Here is a 19749-nt window from a genome sequence, read left to right as displayed (position 1 = left end):
AGAAAACCCATCTTCTCAGCTGCTGCCATTTCACTAAACAGCCCTGATGCTAGATAGTGAAATTATTGTCTGTAAAGCATGGAAATGCTTGGAAATTTGATGAATATCAAGCCGTAATGCTGCTAATTGTGCAACGCAGCCTCTCCGTTATGAAAGAAAACATAAGCTTTGATTAGCTCAAAGTGTGTTTTTTTTTTTGTTGTTGCTTTTTTTCTCCTCTGTGTCACTTATTTGAATTAAATGGTTACCGCTCCCTTTAGACCAAAACAAATGTCCTTGCTCTGATCATTAGTTTATCTCGATCTGCAAAGCAACCAGAGAAAAGTGTCTTCCTGAGGGTTCCTAGGAGAAGAAGGAATTCCCAGGACCTAGCTGCTGTAATCAAAAACCTGCCAGGTGATTTAAAAAATCAATAGTAATGGTGTGGACATTAACTATTTCCATTGTAAAAATAAGTAAATAACATATTTGGAATAGTTTCTACTGGCTAGCAAAATTATAAGCATATACGATAAATATTTGCAAAAAATTTCAAATTATGGCTTAGAACAAACAGGAAAATACTCCTTTAGACTTGATAAACAATAAAAACAAAAAAAAGTAATTACATCAATTTTCTGAACCCTTTTATTTTCAACTTGTTGACCTTCAAAAACACTAAAAAGATGTTTAGCAGTATGTTAAAGATTTGAAATTGATCGACTTTATACAAAAAGCAAAAAGTGCCTTTGATTTCTTTTTGTTCAGTGAGAGAAATCCATCTTGCTTGGGCTTAGACAACTGCATTGAAACATGACTGAATGTCTAAAATGGATACGCAAAGGACATCGATGGAGGATCTGTGTCTTGATTTTATAAACTTCATCACTGAGAATGTCGGTTCACATAGATGAATGTGGTTTTAGAGTCTGCAGTTAACCTGACAAGTATCTCGGCAATGTTGAGAACATCGCAGCTCTCATCCAAAGTTTTATGAAAGCTTTGTGTGTGTTGGTTTTTGCAATTTAGCTAGTAAAGCATTTGAGTACTTTGCATGCTCTTCATCAGACACGTTGTTGTATTTTTCCTTTCATGTTTGGTCACGTAGTGTTGATTCAAATTGAAATCCTGTATACCACAAACTCAGCAAACCACTTTACCTTTCACTTCTGTCAATAAATATTTAGCAGTCCATGTCTTGTTGAAAACACAGCATTCTGCATCAACTTTTTTTGATGTGAGCTGACATTTCCAGGTTTAACAGACAAGCTTCACTCATCTCAGTGCACACACCCAAGTCATGGATGTACATATGTGTGTCCTGAAAACACTGCAGTTTTCTAAATGAAGGCAACACACTTGTATAACATGAACAAAATAAATTATTGTGCATTTGAATGTCTGATTGACCTCACACAGGCTGTGCAGGGACGTTCAAAGAGCCAGATGTGGCCTATGGGAAGCGCTAACCCCTGCACCACCGTGTCATGCCACAGAAGGAATCTCAACAGAGATCCTGATTCTGTTCTTGAACCTACCTGGTCCAGTCACATCCTGGTTGTGTGTTTTGACTACAAAGCTGCGTTTAGTCACCCTCTTATTGATCCAGGGATTATTTATTGCGGCCGTACGTCAAGATTTTGATTGGTCTTTGATGGAACATTTTCGCAACAATGAACCACTTCCTGTTCGGTTGGCAAAACAGGAGCCGCTTCCTTAGAATTAATCGCTCCTTTTGAATGACAGACAACTGAATTTCAGCTAATTGGCTAACAGGATTTAATGTGACACTCCGCTAGAGTGGAATAAATGCACTGCCTAACTCTGCTGGGAAGCCATTTTGTGTGAAAAACATCTTTATTTTGGGGGGGTTACCACCCACTCACCCAAGTCGGTAGTGATGGTTAAGTAGGTGGGTATTTGTTTTTGCACAGAGATAAAGCTACAGCATGACAGGGGCGACCAGAGGTCAACGCCGCTTTCAGGATTTTGCGTGACACTAAAAAAATCACTCCGCTCCAGCTGAGCCTGGTCACCCTAATCAAGGGGCTTTGCCGCTGTTCCATTACATGTTAGTGGGTTAAGGAGCCAATGACCAGTATATGGGTGAGTGGATGAAACAGCAACAAATCCCTGACCTCGTGCCTGTGTTTGGAACATACCATGTTACTTTTGAATATATCTTTCAAGTTCCCCCCTCACATCAAAAAAAAGTCCCTGGGTGAGGTTTTCTCTAGTTTCCTCCCAAAGGTCAATTTTAGACTCTAGATTGCCCAGGCCTGTGAGTGACAGAGCCAATGGTTGTAAATCTTGTCATGGCGTGACAACGAAGTTTGTTCATGAGAACAATTTGGGCGACGCACCACCCAGGAGAAATTTGTTAAACTCACATTCTACTGCCTGTTACTCCTGTTCTGACAATTGTAAACTATTTCATGGGTCATCTTGATCATTATTGCAAAAGTTCCCCTCCCTGATCATTTTGTTAAGAGCTGCCAGAGGATGAACAGCTGAATGTCTCTTTATGCGTTCCTGTGTTACTGGGGACGAGTCCAGGGTGAACCCTGCCTCTCGCCTAATGACTACTTGGAAAGGCTACTGCTCCCTCACAACCCTGAGTGCGGGATGAGCGGTATCGCTAATGAATGAATGCATGTGTTCATGAATTTTCTAATTTTGATTGAAGTATTTGTTAACATTTTGAGCTGAAAAATTCTTCATTTTCTGGATATGTCAAAATGTATGTGACAGGTAGACAGACCAGAGGACAGTTTGACCAGCTATTTTTGACATAAATTAATATATTTCTATCCCTAATATGTATGAAAGTCCAAATATTATCCCAGTATCTCAGTATTTCCAAGTGTCCTACTAAAAGCAGTCCCTCACATTCTTGCCCCAGTTAAGCATTTGGAAGTTAACGCACAACAATATACTGTATGTGCCCTCTAACCTTTATTTTTTTTCTTTTTTCTATTTTGGACCTTTTATCAAGGAGAGTCACAATATGCTGTAGATTCAATGTCCTGTACAGCACAGACGCATTTTAAAAAAGGCACAGTTAGAATGGAGAACTAGCCTGAAAGGAATGAGGTGAAGTAAATGACCCTACATAATAGATGGAACAGGGGTAAAAAGCCAGGTAGATCCAGTGACATGGAAAACCATATCTTTATAGACTCAAAAAGGATGAAATGTAGATGTAAAGCAAAAAAATTGCTGAATTTTTTTTTTTTGTGTGGACCACTGGAAAAGTAGCTGCTGTTTTGGTTCTGGCTATTAGGGGTCAAAATAAACATTTAACTGATCAGGTTATTGTTTTTTTTTTTTTTTTTTTTTTTCTGTCTTTCAAACATCTAGCCTCTGGTTACAACTATTTGTCACCTCTGGTATGGTCTCAGGTATCATGGACCCATGAAAAAAAATAATAAAAGAAAGCAGTATATTGTTGCCTGAGTTGCCTGAGAAAAAAACAGATCAGAAAAATTGTAGTTGTCAAAGGAAAATTTAGGGTGAAATAGCAGGGATGGATTTCAGCTTAATTTATGTATGGGTTCAATTTCAAGTGCTTTACATTTTTCAGGACATTTTTTTTACACCTCTTCTCTTGGTCATGTCCTGACTACAATAGTTTTCTCATATTTATTAAAAAGCAAATATTTGTAGAATTCTGACCGACAATCATGAAATAAATGCTCACTGAAATATTGTTGTTTACATCATTACCTACCTCTTTAATTGTACTTGCGGTAATTACTGTGTTATTACAAGGGAGGCCTGGTATGGATGCTGTCTTACATCATTTTTGCTTTTTTTTAATCCCTCACATCAAGTTCACATGGACATATTGAGCGAAAAGCCCCCCCACCTCCCTTCCCCTCCACGAGGGGCACGATCAATCCTTTCTCCACAGAAGAAGCCTCCCACATGCACTCCACTGAACATCATTGTGCTCCCTAAAAGTCCTCGCCTGTGTTGAAGTATCCCTGTCGTTGCCAGAGCACAGCTCTCAACAACTCAACCCCCACACAAAACTTGCAGCATTTCAAATGGCAATTGAAAGGAAGGTTGAGTAACATGGATGGGCGTAGGCGGTCATGAAACCAAGGCAGTGCACGCAGCGTGGCGAATGAGGCCCCCGGGGCAACCGTAGACTTCTTTGTTTGGGCCTCTAGAGAATGCCTGCCACCGCTCTTTACCTGCAATTTAGTTAAATTCAGAAGTTGCGGATTTATTTATTTTTTTATTTTCTCTACCTCTTCCTTTTTTCTACCATAGGTGCCTTGAAAATATCCACTGGGTGAGAGTCAGCAACGTTGTTAACAAAGTGTTAGTTGGGTGTTGAATTTGCAGCTGACGGACGCAGTGAGTGCTATTATGATCCAGCAAATTGTTGAGCGCGTTACAAACATAAACAACTGATCTTTATTTTCTTCCCTTTTTTTAATTTTGTTCCTAGCAAACCTTTAGCTTCTTGGACTTGTATTTGGGACATCTTTAAATCCTGGCATGAATTGCCTCAATTTGTGTGTGCAATCGACTCAGCGCTCCACACCAGCCAACTATTCAGCATTCATCACCCGACATGAAAGAAGAAGCAACAACTTTGTCTTAACTTCCGGGCTCTCTTAAACGAAAAGCCCAGGTCAAGCCTGCTAAATTTTCTTTCTTAGTTTTTACTTTATGTTTTTTGTTTTTCTGCATGATAGCACAGATGATCTAGACTTGCCCTTTCTAGGTCTGGTCGCTGCTGCGGGGATTACAGACCCCTCACAGCGCTCCCCTCCGTCTCAAAAGAGACCAATAGCATTTCCAATTAGGATTCCAGTTGCTATTTATAAATGCTAATTCCGAGGTAATTGGCAAAACAGCTGGAAAACCAATCAGGACGTCCTTTTGGAACACCCCTCTTGCGGTGGCCAGTGGGAGACCAGAGGTTTCACTATCAGTTTTTCTTGATTGAGAGACAGTCTACCACTTTAGACCAACAACAGAACCAGGTATTGACCCTCCCTCTCCCTCCAAACAGTGCCTGTCACTCGTATCGTCCTCAGCCAAGAATGTATATCTCCATTTCTTCACCACACCTGAGGTTTTCAGTTCTTCTCTGTGATCGGGGGGGGGGGGGGGGGGGGGGGGGGGGGGTGGGGGGTGGGGGGGGTGGGGGGGGGGGGGTGTTACAACATCAAAATAGATTGGTAATTACGCAGCTACGATGGGATATGTAGACACTTGTAAAGAAAAAAAAAAACTTGCAGATGTTTTATTGAAATGCCAATCCTACTTTGGAAAAAAAAATCAATAATGCAATATTGTAATCTTTTGAGACCATCAAAGCCCTACAGGTTTTGTTGATTGACAGCTGGTCTATCTCTTTTTTGTCCGAGAAACAAAACAGAAGCTTTTATTTTTTCTGCTTCATCAAGGGTAGAATAAGATGAGTTTGCCTAGTGATGTGTTCAGGGACACACTTTTAAGGGGATGTGAGAAAAAACTCCAGTGGTCCTGGGGTAGCCAGGCACCTGGATCCTTCCGGTGGATTGTCTGGACTCAGTCTATGATCTGCTGTTGTTGCATGAGTCTGATCCTTGTGCTTCAAGAAGGGTTTGGGAAGTTGCCGTCTTAAACTCTTCCACCGAAGGGTCTTACACCCTTGGGGTTGTGTAACACTGTAGTGGAGCTGTTCATGAATATTTTTAGGTGTTCAGTGTTAATTTTAAGGGTAATTAGTACATCAGCTCTAGTTAAACTCAATGAACCGCTCTGAGGCTTGAATCGCTCATATTTTTTTCATATGGCGATGTACTTTTACTTTGAAATCTGATGCAACTACTAAAGTTTGTGAGCTGTAAGATATATTGTCTGCAGTTCAGTATAGGGTGTGTAGAGGCAACAACACACATTTTGTGTGTAAATATAAACAGGATATAGACTATTATCTATATACCATTCCAAAATTTAACCACTGAAACTGAAACATGCATACATTTCAAAGATGGCCTTACACACAATTGAAATCGAATTATGTCCTCCCTCTCTCGCTGCAGACAAAGATGGGTGGAGTCTGAGGTGTTTACATTTTTTTTCCCTGGCCTCTAGAAAAGGTCAGGTCTGGTGTCAGTGCCGGTGTCGTGCCCTTTAGGAGAGAATACCTCAGCAACTGGAAAAAAAAGGAAAATGTTGATGTAGATGTCTTTTTTTTTTTGAGCACTGCGCTACAGCGAGGGAGGAAAGTTAGGTCATCTCCCGAAACTGTCTGCTAGTAGGAGGGGGAAAAAAACAAAAGCCGAAAAAGAAACATTATCCTCTTGAACTGCCATGGTGATGGACCTGAATCACAGCCGGCCACTGCTGGTGGGAGAACTGCTGACATCCGTGGCTGGTTAGTGATTTGCTGGGTTTAAACCAATTCACTCTACTTAAACAATTGGCTAATTACATGACAGTCTTTTCTTTAAACTGAAACATATCTCACCTGTTTTATGGCTCCATGGTAACAGGTGGTTTTGCTTCTGTAAATATAGGATGGTGAGGGAAAGCATTGTGAGATTTAACATATCAGCTATTTTAATAATCACTTGATAATTAAGATAAATGTGAATTAATTAATTAACATTTATCTTAATTATCCCTCTGACTGAAATACTCCAACTCAATTTGGAAATATGATTTTTAAAGGAGTATAGTGACTGGTTTCTTGCTCATTGCAGTTTCTACAGGATAAGGAATAAATGAAAATTCATTCATTGTCCCTCAGGCCAGCAGCAGGCTGGACTGGTTTTTCATTCAATATGTAAATAAAAACAGCAGTTCAACCTCAGAGATGATAGTAGGAGGCAGCCTTTTTTAAATTTTCAAAATAAATCAATCATCCTCTTCTTTCGTCTTTTCCCTTCAGGGCTCGCCACAGCGAATCAACCTTTGCTATCTAACCCTATTCTCTATTTCCTACTCTCTCACACCAACTAACTTCATATTCTGTCTCACTACGTCCATAAATCCTCTCTTTGGTCTTCCTCAAGACCTCCTGCTTGGAAGCTCCAATGCCAGCATCCATCTACCAATATATTCACAATCCCTCCTCTGTACATGACCCAACCGTGTCAGTCTGGCTTCTCTGGCCTTCTCTCCAAAATGTCTGACATGTGCTATTCCTCTGATACACTCATTCCTGATACTATCCATCCTGGTCACTCCCAACGAGAACCTTAGCGTCTTCACCTCTTCAACCTCTATCTCTGCCTCCTGTCAATTCATCATTGTTACTGTTTCTAGTCCATACAGCATTGCTGGTCCCACCATTGTCTTGTACACCTTTCTTTTAACTCTGGCTGAAAGTCTTCTATCATATATTACCCCTGACACTTTTCTCCACCCATTCCAACCTGCTTGAACCTGTTTCTTCTCCTCTTTTCCACACTCTCCGTTACTGTTGACCCCAAGTACCTGAAATCCTCCAACTTCTTCATCTTCACTCCCCTGTAGCCTCATCGCTCTACCCAGGTTCCTCTAATTCACACATATATACTCTGTCTTGCTGCAACTAACTTCCATTCCTGTCCTTTCCAGCGCATATCTCCACCTCTCTAGATTTTCCTCTACCTGTTCTCACTACAGATCACAATTTCATCTGCAAACATCACGGTCCATGGAGATTCCTGTCTAACCTCATTCGTCAGCCTGTCACCATCACCATTGCAAACAAGAAGGGGCTCAGAGCTGATCCTTGATGGAGTCCCACCTCCACCTTGAACACCACACCACTGTCTCACAGCTAGCATAAATGTCCTGCACCAGTCTAACATATTTCTCTGCCACTCCAGATTTCCTCATACAATGCTAAGAGTCCCTCTCTTGGCACACTGTCATATGCCTGTTCAAGGTCAACAAAACACAATGCAGCTCCCTTTGGCCTTCTCTGTACTTCTCTATTAGCATTCTCAAAGCAAATACTGCACCGGTAGTACTCTTCAAAATAAATCAATTGTATGCCTGGTGTTATTTAATCATCTGAAATTCCTGATATGTTAATTTAATTTGGTATTCAAGTCTGGGATTCACCTAATATTCCATTGGTAGCAGGGCAGGTGTGTAATCATTGAATTTCAATTGTAATTTTGACGCGAACTATTCCCAAACCCAGATTCCACTCAGTTTCACGTAGACATTCGCAACATCTTTGCTTTCAGTTTGGGAGCGACGCAACTCAGAAACATACACAAACATACACACACACACGAAGGCTGGCCTTTAACTGTAGCAATACACTGTTCTTAAATGTAAAGCAAAAACACCTGATGTATACAGAGAGCCTCGCATGATGAGACAATTGACTTATCATCATCCCCACGCTGCCACTCGTACACACCCCCCACCCACACCCCAGCCTGCTATGTACGGGCGCCTTGTCAACACCCGGCACAAGGACTATAAATTAATTCAGCGGTGGTGCTGATTTACCGCCTCTGTTCCACCAGAGCAATAAATAATCTTGTGTCTTATGTTAATCTGAAGTTTTGGCAGCGTTTTGTTGTGAGGTTGTGAGCGCATCAGTGAGGTGGGGGGTGGGGGGGTGGGATGGAGAGTGGGGGGGGGTTCATTGTGAACCCCAGCTGATGTTTATTCAGGCTCAGCCAGCAGCTGCTCACATGTTCCTCATCAGGTGGGAGAGACTAGCGCTGACATGCGTCTGTCTCAGCAGAATGAGTGACCCCCCCTCCCTTCTCTTCTTCTGGACAGCATCTGCTCTGCTGCCCAGCTTCGGCGAGATGACTGAGAGTCGAAGGGAAGCGCTGGCGGCAGCCCCCTTGCCCACCATCGCCTCTCCCTCCTCCTCCGCTGGCTCCAACACCACCAACATGGAAGGCACCGGTGGCCCAAAGGACGAGGCCTTTTCCAAACTGAAGGACAAGTTCATGAACGAGCTGAACAAGATCCCGCGTAAGTGGCGCCCAATGTTAGCTGTGGCTTCTTAATTGATCTTTTTCATTTTATTATTCTTCTCCTAACCCGATACAACAGGGGAGGTGTGACCCATATACGTCACATTGAGAAAACTATAGTGCTTCTGCTTCCTCCTTTTTAAGGGGAGCTTAAAACAGAACTATACACATTGTCAAATTTGTATTTGTGTGTGTGTGTGTGTGTGTGTGTGTGTGTGTTTGTGAGTACCTTTACCCTCCTTGTTATGTGAACTACCGGCTACTAACCACCAGATTTTATTTAGTTTGGTTATTGACTCAAGTCAGCCAGTTTATCCAATCAGTTGCGGAAACTCCTGGGAGAAACCAGTCTGATTGGCTGCTCAGCTTCAGATCCACTGTAGAACACGGCTGAGCCACCTGATGTAAAACGCTGGCGAATCAATTACGTGTGATTCTCAGATTGAATGACTCATTTGAGAAGAAGGTAGATGAAGTTGCTGAGGTTCACTTTGGGATCGGAATGGGTCCATCAGAGATGTTTTAGAGATAATGTCAGACTGAATAGAGGGATGCTGAGGTTGGAACTACCAGACAATATGTCTAGAAGAAGGCCAGAGAGGAGATTCAGGAATGGAGTCAAAGAGGCCATGAAGTTAGTTACTGAGATAGAAGAGGATGAAGAGGAAGGCCTAGATGGAAGTGGATAGTTGGCTACTGGTAAGATGGAAATAGATTACTGGTTGTTGAAGGGAGGGGTGGTAATAAAACTTTCTCTTTGTTTTGTTTTTTTTCTTGCTTAATGAAGATTGTCATTGGAAATATACTCCTGATCTTTTTTTTTTTTTTTTTGCTGGGGCAGTAGTTGTTATTTTGGATATTTGTGGTTGATATGTACCGTAATATCGGTCGATAAACTGTGACTTTTTAAACAACGATGAGGGTAATCTGTGGAATTTTTTTTTTTGGTGGGGGGCTAACAAGCTGTATGCCGCTAAAACATTTATCCCTGTCACATCAGGCCGATGAAATGACCGGGTAATTCTGTGTCCGTTCAACTCTGACACAACTTTGACGGTTTTAGTGCACGGGGGCAAGCCTAAGATGGTGATCAGCTAGCCATTGCAGCTTATATTGAGGTGAGCTTAATAGTAAGGAAATTACAGTATTTTTTCTGTCCTTTTAGAGGGATTTTATAATAATAATTATTTATGAAGATGAGGAAAATGTCCCCATCTTCAGATGGCAGGCCTTGGTCACCAAACTCTAATTGGTTTTAGTCACATTCAGTAAATTTCTTTGCCAAAGGTGAGAGGAACAGGATTTTGTTCCGGGGTCTCAGCCCCCTATCTGGCTCAGTGCGCATTGACTGTCACCAAGACATACGACTTCCCAACTGAGTGTGGTGCCTGGCCGCACGCCTTCCTTGGCACTAAACGATTCATTATCACTTCTAAATGACTGCATTATAATCTGTAGCGAGGACCAGTGGCAAACAAGAAGCGAAAAGTTCTGGGAGATCATCCCCAACGGCAGCTCTTAAATGACTGTTTTCTCACCTTGGGCCCTCAATCAGGTGGAGCCAGGATTTTTATTTATTTATTTATTTATTTATTTATTTCCTCCTTGGCGCTGGTAAGCTGATGATGAATGTCCCAAAGACTTGTCTACTCCCAGGTGTATTGATACTGTCTGCAGGGAGGCGAGCAGCCATGAATCAGGGCGCAATTCCAGCCAGATGCGCACACAAGTTTGAATTCCCCTGACTACTTCTTTTTCTTTTAAAGTTATAAAAGGTTAAAAACAGGCCCTGTAGTTTACGGTGAAATAATTGAAAAAGAATCCCCGGAGTTTGAGCTCAAGCTTTTTAATGGCATATATTTAATTGTCCAACTATTCTCATTTGCAAGTAATTTCTGACTTATTTCCTGACAATTTGATGCCCTATTCGTGTGTTTTACATTCATTAAATTAAACAAATTTAATTATATAATGAATTAGAAGATACAATCATTAAAATCCCATTGTTTTGTAAGTGAATTAAAGAATTGCAGGTGGAAATAAATTAATTTTGCATTAAAGAGTGAAATAAGAAAAACAAGAAGCAGAGATGATGAACAGAATCATTTGCATTTACTTGTTTAATCTATTCATTTGATAATTTTGCTCGCTCAAAGTGTCTTTCACTTTATTGAAAATTAGTTGAGTGCTATCACTTTATTGAAAATTAGTTGAGTGTATGGCAACATCTTGAGATAAAATCTTAATATTACATGGAGAAAAAAACAATTGATCTTAAAAAGAAATTGTAAAATTACAAGAAAAAAAGTTTGTTCAATGAATGAATCAACATACACAAGATCTACCTTATTTTCCCATCAGTCTACGACACAGTCCAATAGTTGAGTGCATAAAACACATGTCTCTCTTGAACATGACCCATTTACTTACCCCTCATTGCAATGCAGCTGCTGGATTTGTTTTCAGGCTTTTTTGGATGGCGGTTTGTAATTGCCATCGGCTGAATCAAGATACAAAGCCTCTTGTACACCCTTATATTCTGCAACAAAAATGAGGGGTCTACAGTCACCAGTCAGCCATCTCGAATTGGAGTCTGGTTAAGTGTTGTCTGGTAGCCCTGCTCGGTGGTATTAGCAGACTGCTATCTTCAGCAGCAAACGTACAGACCTGTACATATATATATATATATACATTGTGGTGTTTCAACGATGAAATAAGGGCGGAGGTCTAGCAGAGTTCGGTTCTTTAATTTGACAGACCAACAAACTACAACTGGAACTTGAACATCCGGGATCATCTAAATATACCCGGCTTAACCACCTCCCCCGAGGGTTAGTCCCGTTGAGCGAGAGACCACGCCCCTTTGTGTCCGCCACACAGCCCCCCCCCCCCCCCCCCCAAACACCCAGAAGGGACCCAGGAAACACAACTAGCATGGGAGTCCTGATGAGTCTGCTGAAACGGCTCCGATGTCTCTTGGGCACAACAACAGGAGGTGCCAGACATTGTGTTTGCAGGGGCGTCGCCGGAGGCTTGGACGGGGGGGGGCACCCCAGCCCCCCCCCGGGGCTGGGGTACCTCGAAAGCGGACACATCTTCACCTGCCACCCTGTGTGCTGGTTTTCAACCGATCTAACGTGACGCGCTCCCTACGCCCGCCCATGTCTAAAACAAAACTCTTGGTGCCTGCCTCAAGCACCGGGAACTTCCCATCATATGGCAGTTGCACTGGCGAGCGTTGAGCATCATGCCTAACGAACAAGAAACGAGCCGAAATGAGCTCCGCTGGCACGAAAGACTGCGGGAAACAGTGGTGGGCAGGGCCCAGAAAACGCAAACCTAGGGGTGCAAATGGCCGCGAAAGTGGAGCAGACCTCTCAGGCAAAAACTCTCCTGGCACACGTAATGGCTAATCGAGCACCAGCTCAGCAGGGGAGGCATCGAGGTCATCCATAGGAGCTGAGCGTAACCCCAGCAAGACCCATGACAAATGGTCCACCCAATGGTCGCCTGAGAGCGCAGCCCGCGCTTCAGGGACCGGTTAAACCACTCGCACAAGCCGTTAGCCTGAGGGTGGTACGCTGTCGTAAGTTGCACCATTGTCCCCAAAGACCCAGCCAACACCGACCAGATCCACGACACAAACTGCGGACCCCTGTCCGAAGCAATATCTGATGGGGTACCAAAACGGGCAACCCACGAAGACAGAAATGCTCGAGACACGTCTGCAGCAGCCGTGGAGGACAACAGGACCACCTCCGGCCACCTAGTAGTCCTATCCATGATGGTTAGTAGGTGGGTAAAACCCTGCGAAGGGGGTAGAGGGCCCACTAGGTCAACATGGACATGGTCAAAACGCCTGGCCGGAATCGGGAAACGCTTACATGCCGATGAACCTTGGCGCACTGGCATGCCACACAAGCAGCAGCCCACTCCTTCACATCCCTATGAATGCCGGGCCAGACAAACTTGGCGCATAGACGTTTCACTGATGCACGGACTCCTGGATGTGAGAGCGAGTGCACAGAGTCGAAAACCTGATGCCACCAAACCTCAGGGACCACCGGTCGGGGCCAGCCAGAAGAGACATTGCAGAGAAGGGTAGGGCTACCTTCCTGAACAGCCACATCATCCAGCACGAGACCCGTACTCGAAGACCGCAGGGCGAGGACATCCGTGTCACTGGACTGGTCGGCGGCTATAGCTGCAAAATTGATCCTGACATGCACAGGACAGACGAGATCTCGTGACAAGCAATCTGCTACAAGATTGAACTTCCTAGCCACATGCCTAATGTCCGTAATGCACTTGGAAATAGCTGCAAGGGGTAGCTGCTGGCGGGCAGACCACGGCTCGGCAACTCTCGACATGGCGAAAGTCAACGGCTTGTGATCCACATTCGCCGTGAAGGAGCGACCCTCCAGAAGAAAACAGATGTGCCGCGTAGCCAGATGCAGGGCCAACAACTCCCTGTTGAAAACACTGTATTTGTGTTCGCTGTCCCTCAGTTTGCAACTAAAGAAGGCGAGCGGCTGCCAGGTATCTGCCATCCACTGTTTGACCACAGCCCCCACTGCCACATCAGACGCATCAGTTGTCAATGCTATCGGCGCCATGGGCGTGAGATGGGCGAGGAGGGCCGCATTTGCCAGGGCGTGCTTAGCCCCGTCAAAAGCCTGAACCCGTTCCGGAGTCCAGTCAACCTCGTCTTTTGCACGTCGGGAACGCAAAGCTTAATACAGTGGCCGAAGGAGGTGAGCAGCACGAGAGAGGAAACAGTTGTAAAAATTGACCATGCCAAAGAACTCCTGCAGCGCTTTGACTGACGCCGGACGCAGGAAATCAGTCCCCGCCTGCACCTTCGATGGCAACGGAACTGCACCCTGCGGTGAAATGCGGTGCCCTGAGAAATCAATTGACGAAAGACCAAACTGACACTTAGCCGGATTGATAATTAGGCCATGCTCGGCTAGGTGGCGGAAAAACCTGAGTTAGGTGCTCCAGGTGCACATTGGCCAATGGGCTGGCGACCAGAATGTCGTCAAAGTAAACAAAAACAAACAGGAGATCACGCAGCACCGTGTCCATGAGCCTTTGAAAGGTCTGGGCGGCCCCCTTCAACCCGAAGGGCATATGAAGAAATTTGAACAGACCAAACGGGTGATCAGCGCAATCTTGGGCACATCCTCCGTGTGTACCTGGTGATAACCACGCACCAGGTCGACCTTGGAAAAGATGGCCGACAACCGCACGGAGAAATCCTGGATGAAAACATGAATGGGGTAACGGTCGCCCATGGTCACGTTGTTCAACCTGCGATAGTCGCCATAAGGACACCAAGACACGACGGCCTTGGGCACCATGTGAAGTGGGGAGGCCCACGGACTGTTAGACTGCCTCACGATCCCCAAACGCTGCATGGTAGCGAACCCCTCCCGAGCAGTTGCTTGTTTGGCAGCGTCCAGGCGCCGAGCCTGCGCAAAAAACAGCGGCCCTGCATTGGGGATAAAATGCTCCACTCTGTGTCTCAATGAACCAGTGGAAAATGTGGGCGTCATCAGCGACGGAAAATCTGCCCACAACTTACGATAAATATCCCCTGAAACCAAAAAATTTGGTCCGTGCACGTGCCCCAAACCGCTCTGTCTCGCAGGGATAGGTGGCAAAAGACAATGTGTCAATAAGGCGACGGTTTTCGACGTCCACTAACAGGCCGTTGGCGCACAGAAAGACCGTGCTGATAATGGGGGTTGTGATTGCGGCAATCACAAACTCCCACTCGTGCTCTGCTGCCGAATCGCTGGTGGAAAAAACAGAAGCCCGTCCTACGCCTCCTCGGCGCAGATACTTCGGCTACAACGGTTGCATCCTCGTCTTCACGTGCTGTCTGCGAGGGCTGCGGAGTCGCACTCTGGACAACGAATGTTCTGGAAGTTAGCAAGATGCGGTCAGCCTCCTCTGCCAAGCTGCGGTAGTTGCCGGCGGCTTTACATCGGGAGTTCGCCAGGATCCCGCGCGCAGGAGCCGGCAGTTGATGAAGAAAAACATGTAGAAAAAGGAATCCGCTGGATCCCAGCAGCAACAACATGTTCTCCATAAGATCCATGGCAGACCCGTCTCCCAAGCCGGACATGGAAAGTAGCCTGTCCGCCTGCTCCGTAGCGGACAGCTCGTACCTCCGGAGAAGGAAGTCCTTTAACGCGGCATACCTGATGTGCCGCGGAGGGCCATGCAACAGCTCCATGGCCCGTTTCATGGTCTGTTGGTCCAGTGCCGCGATGACCAAAAAATACCTGGCATCCTCTGCCAAAACTCCTGCAGCCGGACGGCCGTGACAGCTGGGTCCAGCTGAGCTGGATGGGGTGAATCGCAAACTTCACCTGATTCAGACATGCCCAGTTCGGGGCCACCAATGTGGTGTTTCAACAATAAAATAAGGGCGGAGGCGTAGCGGAGTTCGGTTCTTTAACTTGACAGACCAACAAAATACAACTGGAACTTGAACATCCGGGATCATTTAAATATACCCGGTTTAACCACACGCCCCGACCGTTAGTCCCGTGGGGTGAGAGACCACACCCCTACACTACATATATGTATATATATATATATCTTCTTCTTCTTCTTCTTCTTCTTCTTCTTCTTCTTCTTCTTCTTCTTCTTCTTCTTCTACTTTCGGCTTTTCCCGTCAGGGGAAATATATGTATATATATATATATATATATATATATATATATATATATATATATGTATATATATATATACATATATATATGATTATATCAGAATAAAGTCATGTATTAAGATCTTAAGGAAATTACATGGAAAAAGTTGCAATACATCGTTGCACAAGTATGAGACAGTAAAATTTTAAAACATTTTTGTCAAATGCTAGAGCTCAAGGCAACATTTTCAATTAGCTTTTTTTTAGTTATCCAACACTCCAGATTTAGTTCTGTTGTCACAACTCACACAATGAAGCAAAAGCTCCTGGTCAATCAGTAAATCATTTCGGTCTCCGGCGTGAGGGCACACACATTCACACACACTCATGACCAGTTATGCCCAGAAACATTGTGGCTCATCATCTGCTTGCAGCGTGGCATCAGAGGAAGCCACCTCGGTGAACTTCCTGGTATATTGTCCAAACACCCAGGGCTCTGTTACCCGAGTCACAATTAACCCCCAAACAGGAAGCTGTTTGATCTGTGACCACTGGCCTCAAATAACAAACACCAGCTGTTGACATTTCAGAAAATAAAGAATATACTTATTTCATTCCTTGAATCACTGCCTGCCTTTTTTGAGCCATTGAGGCCAAAGTGAAAAGTGGAAAAAAAGATCAGATTTGAAGTTGTTTTACTTTTTGTGTGTAAAAGGACCTCTCGAAAGCAGCCATAAAAACACCACATGACTGCTTGATCTTTGCTTCAAAAGTGCTTTAACTCACCGGATTGCAATAAGATAATTTTAGTAATGCCGTGGGGAAGAGCCTGAGACCATCGACCATCAGCTGACCATCATGCCAGAGACTTTTTCTGTTTGTGGGATTGGGGGGTTTGCGCTCACTCATGTGACAGTTAAAAGGGGGACTGAAATATTGACCTGACAGGAAGTACGTTCTTCAAGAGCCTTGTGGAGAAAAGACATTCTGATTTATTGTGACAGCCAGATAAACAATATTTGTGTGCATCTTTGTGTGTGTGTGTGTGTGTGTGTGTGTGTGTGTGTGTGTGTGTGTGTGCACAGTACTTCTGGATTATTTTACATTATAATCATAATTTCTTAAAGGAAGCCAGAGTTGCCAAGACGTTACTGACCGCTATTGTTGTTTACGTCACAATACTGTCTGAGTAGTGACGTCACAAGGTTGCACAGGGCTCAGTCCCATTCATTTTACACTACAGTGCAAAAACATGTCATCTGTGCAACCTTTCCCATTTGAACCTGAGTGAGGAGGATAACACTGAAAACAGAAGCGCAAATGACCTTAAAAATTGAGACAAACCAAGACTCACAGAGGCAAGAGTTGGAAAATGTCTCCAGTGTGCACGCAGGAACTGCTTTGTTATGCTAACAGAGAGAGTGTCTGTTGTAAGGACCTCCACATTTTGTCACTAGCTGTTCCCTGTAGACTTACGGACTGCTGTGCTGACTGACCAGTGACTCATTGTCAGCGTCCTTTGTGATTGTGCCGTTGCCCAATCATTTGTCATCAGATGCTACTTCTACAGCAGCCGTCGCAAGAGAACATCCAACGTGTCCTGCCTTTGGTGTTTCTTCAAGCGGGCTTCACTCTTTTCCCAAGGACCTTTTGTATGCTTGTGAAAGAAAACTGTAGGTGTTGGCTTTGATGTCCGTTTAAAACAATCACCGCCTGTGAGCTCTTTTAGTAGCTTAGCAGCAAAAACACAGCCGCAGATCTTTAAGAAGTTGAGTATGTCCACAAGTACATCCACCTCCTTTCTTCTCTTCTTGTCCCTTGGAAAGCTGTGTCCCTTGGAAAGCTGTTTAGACTAGCATCAGTCCCTTTGTTTCCCTAGGACTGGAAATGCACCCAATACCAGCACAATATGGCATTATTGCCATATATATTGTACTGCACTGAGCAAATGTTAATACTAAAAGCCAAAGTTAACGCGGGTCATCTCTATATTTCATTAACCTAGCATTTATTGCACTAGCAAAAAAAATGGCGGCGTCCATTGGTTAAAGTATATGTTGTGAATTGCGATTTTTAAACAATTAACAATTCTTTGTGCTTTTTCAACAGCACATTCTAGTATGAGTATGCGTATGAGTATTATTCCTCCCAGACAGGGTTCTCCGTTAAGTTCTTAGGTCGTTTTTTATTAGCAGAACAAGTTAATGTTGTTTTTTTAACTATTATTTTGTGTTAATTTGCAGATTTCTGTCTCAGTTTTCGTTTGGTCATTTGTTTGGTCAAAAAATCCTTGACTATTTTCTATGGATTTTTCGAGATACTTCAATTTTGTTGATTTTTAGATGATTGCATGATTGACCTTCTTGACAATCTGCTTGACGTTGACAGTCTCTGCTTCATCAGGTCTTCATCTGCCTCTATGAGCCTTTCTCTCTCTATGACAGCACAATTCAGCTGCACTCAAGCCATCACTTTGCTGTTTCCCCTCTGATTTGACATGATGTCATGTAGTTAGGTATTTTTAATGCAACATAAGAAATTTATCAAAATTCTTTCAAATTTCCTTCAAATTTTCATTCTTTTAATGTTGAACATACTTGTGAGAACATAGTAATAATGGTAATCATCAAAATAATGAAACATGATTCTTATTTACTGATTTGTTATAGCTAGATGGATGGATGGATGGATGGATGGATGGATGGATGGATGGATGGATGGATGGATGGATGGATGGATGGATGGATGGAATTGTAAAAATAGATACACACTAGGGTCATATAAGTCAAAACTGCATGAAAACCAAGTATAAGATCAATAATAATCTTAAGTGACCTTTGTTTTTGCAACTAAACCTTACTTTTTAATGTGCTGGGAGAAAAAGTCCATGAATGTCTTTGTGTGTGTTGTGTGTTTGTGTGCCTTTGTGTGTTTGTATGAGTGCTGAAGGCTCCTTCAGCAGTCGTCATATTGTTTGTTCAAACAAGCAGCGGCAGGCAAAGGCAGCGGTCGACGTTGCTCTCGTAACACAACACGACATAATGTCAAGGTTAATTGACCAACAGTGTCCTGCCACGTTGAATTAGTGTGGGCCGCAGGAAATGAATACTACACATACACAGACACAAACATGCACACACACAAGGATTAGAGAAAATCCTATGGGGAATAAATAGAAATATATTATTTGCTGAAAATTGAAATGGGTGATAGCACTCAGAGCTCAAAAGCTCAAAGCAATTCTTGATCATAAGAAAATAGGAATGATATTATATTTTTTTCCATATTAAGTAAAATTACATTTAATAAAATACTTCCTGAATGTACGTTTTATATTATTGCTATTATTCATATTTTTATATATAGTATGTACATGTATTACTTCTAAAATGGTTTTGTAAAGCATTAAATCAACTCGAGAAAAAAATTACATTATTGTAAAAAACATTTTTTTAACAGTACGATTTGTTGTTATAATCCCCTCTTTTAACCTTGTTATTACTGTTATTATAGTCTTGAATGAAACTCCCTTAACATCAGCATTACGTGAAATGTTGATTTTTATGTTTACACCCAAATTACTCTACCTTTCATACAGTACAAGTTCTTTATTTTATTTTATTTTATTTTATTTTATTTTATTTTATTTTATTTTATTTTATTTTATTTTATTTTATTTGAAAACAGCATTACGTTTTACGCAAATGTACCTGATAAATCTGGCCTGGCGGCGTGCCTCTGATTACCGGAGAGCTTAGAAAGTAGTTTAAGCCCTGAGGAAAGAAACACAGACTCAGTTGTGAGCAACTCACCCATTTAGAAACAAAAAAAATCCCATTTTCCCCACCGTGGAATGGGAGATAAGTGGCAGGGAGTCGGAGTGCTGTCCTGGCGTCCTGGCAGTACTCGGTGATTTCTCCTCCTCGCTCCATTTCTCTCAAGAGAAAAGATGGTGTAGTTAATTAGGGGATGCTTTTATTGCTTTCTGGGACTCGTTCCGTTAATTATGGAAAGCCGAAGTGGCTTTTTACCGGAAGAGTAGATGAAAAGGATAAGAGCCGGGCTGCGGCTGAGTCGGATTCCTTCACGTATTATGAGCGCCGAAGGATATGTCAGGGTGGATATTCACCTTCATATATGGACCCACTATTGTTGTGGGCTCTT

General features: G+C 43.2%; 1 protein-coding gene across 3 annotated transcripts in view; it reads left to right on the top strand.

The window, feature by feature from the left end:
* syt1a (synaptotagmin Ia) overlaps positions 1-19749 on the top strand; it is a 237515-nt gene that overhangs the window by 166771 nt on the left and 50995 nt on the right. For all 3 annotated transcript variants that reach the window (XM_086146649.1, XM_086146648.1, XM_086146650.1), the window contains one exon: positions 8719-8919. In XM_086146649.1, the coding sequence (XP_086002775.1) occupies positions 8748-8919 (172 nt within the window). In that variant the 5' untranslated portion in view covers positions 8719-8747. The remainder of the gene's footprint in view (positions 1-8718; positions 8920-19749) is intronic.

The sequence above is a fragment of the Fistularia commersonii genome, chromosome 5 (genome assembly GCF_037954325.1).
Source record: "Fistularia commersonii isolate RoL2024-O1a breed Wild chromosome 5, RoL_Fcom_v1.0, whole genome shotgun sequence".
NCBI classification, from domain to species: Eukaryota; Metazoa; Chordata; class Actinopteri; order Syngnathiformes; family Fistulariidae; genus Fistularia; species Fistularia commersonii.
The sequence above is the reverse complement of the archived record's forward strand: the minus strand, read 5'-3'. Positions and strand labels throughout refer to the sequence as shown.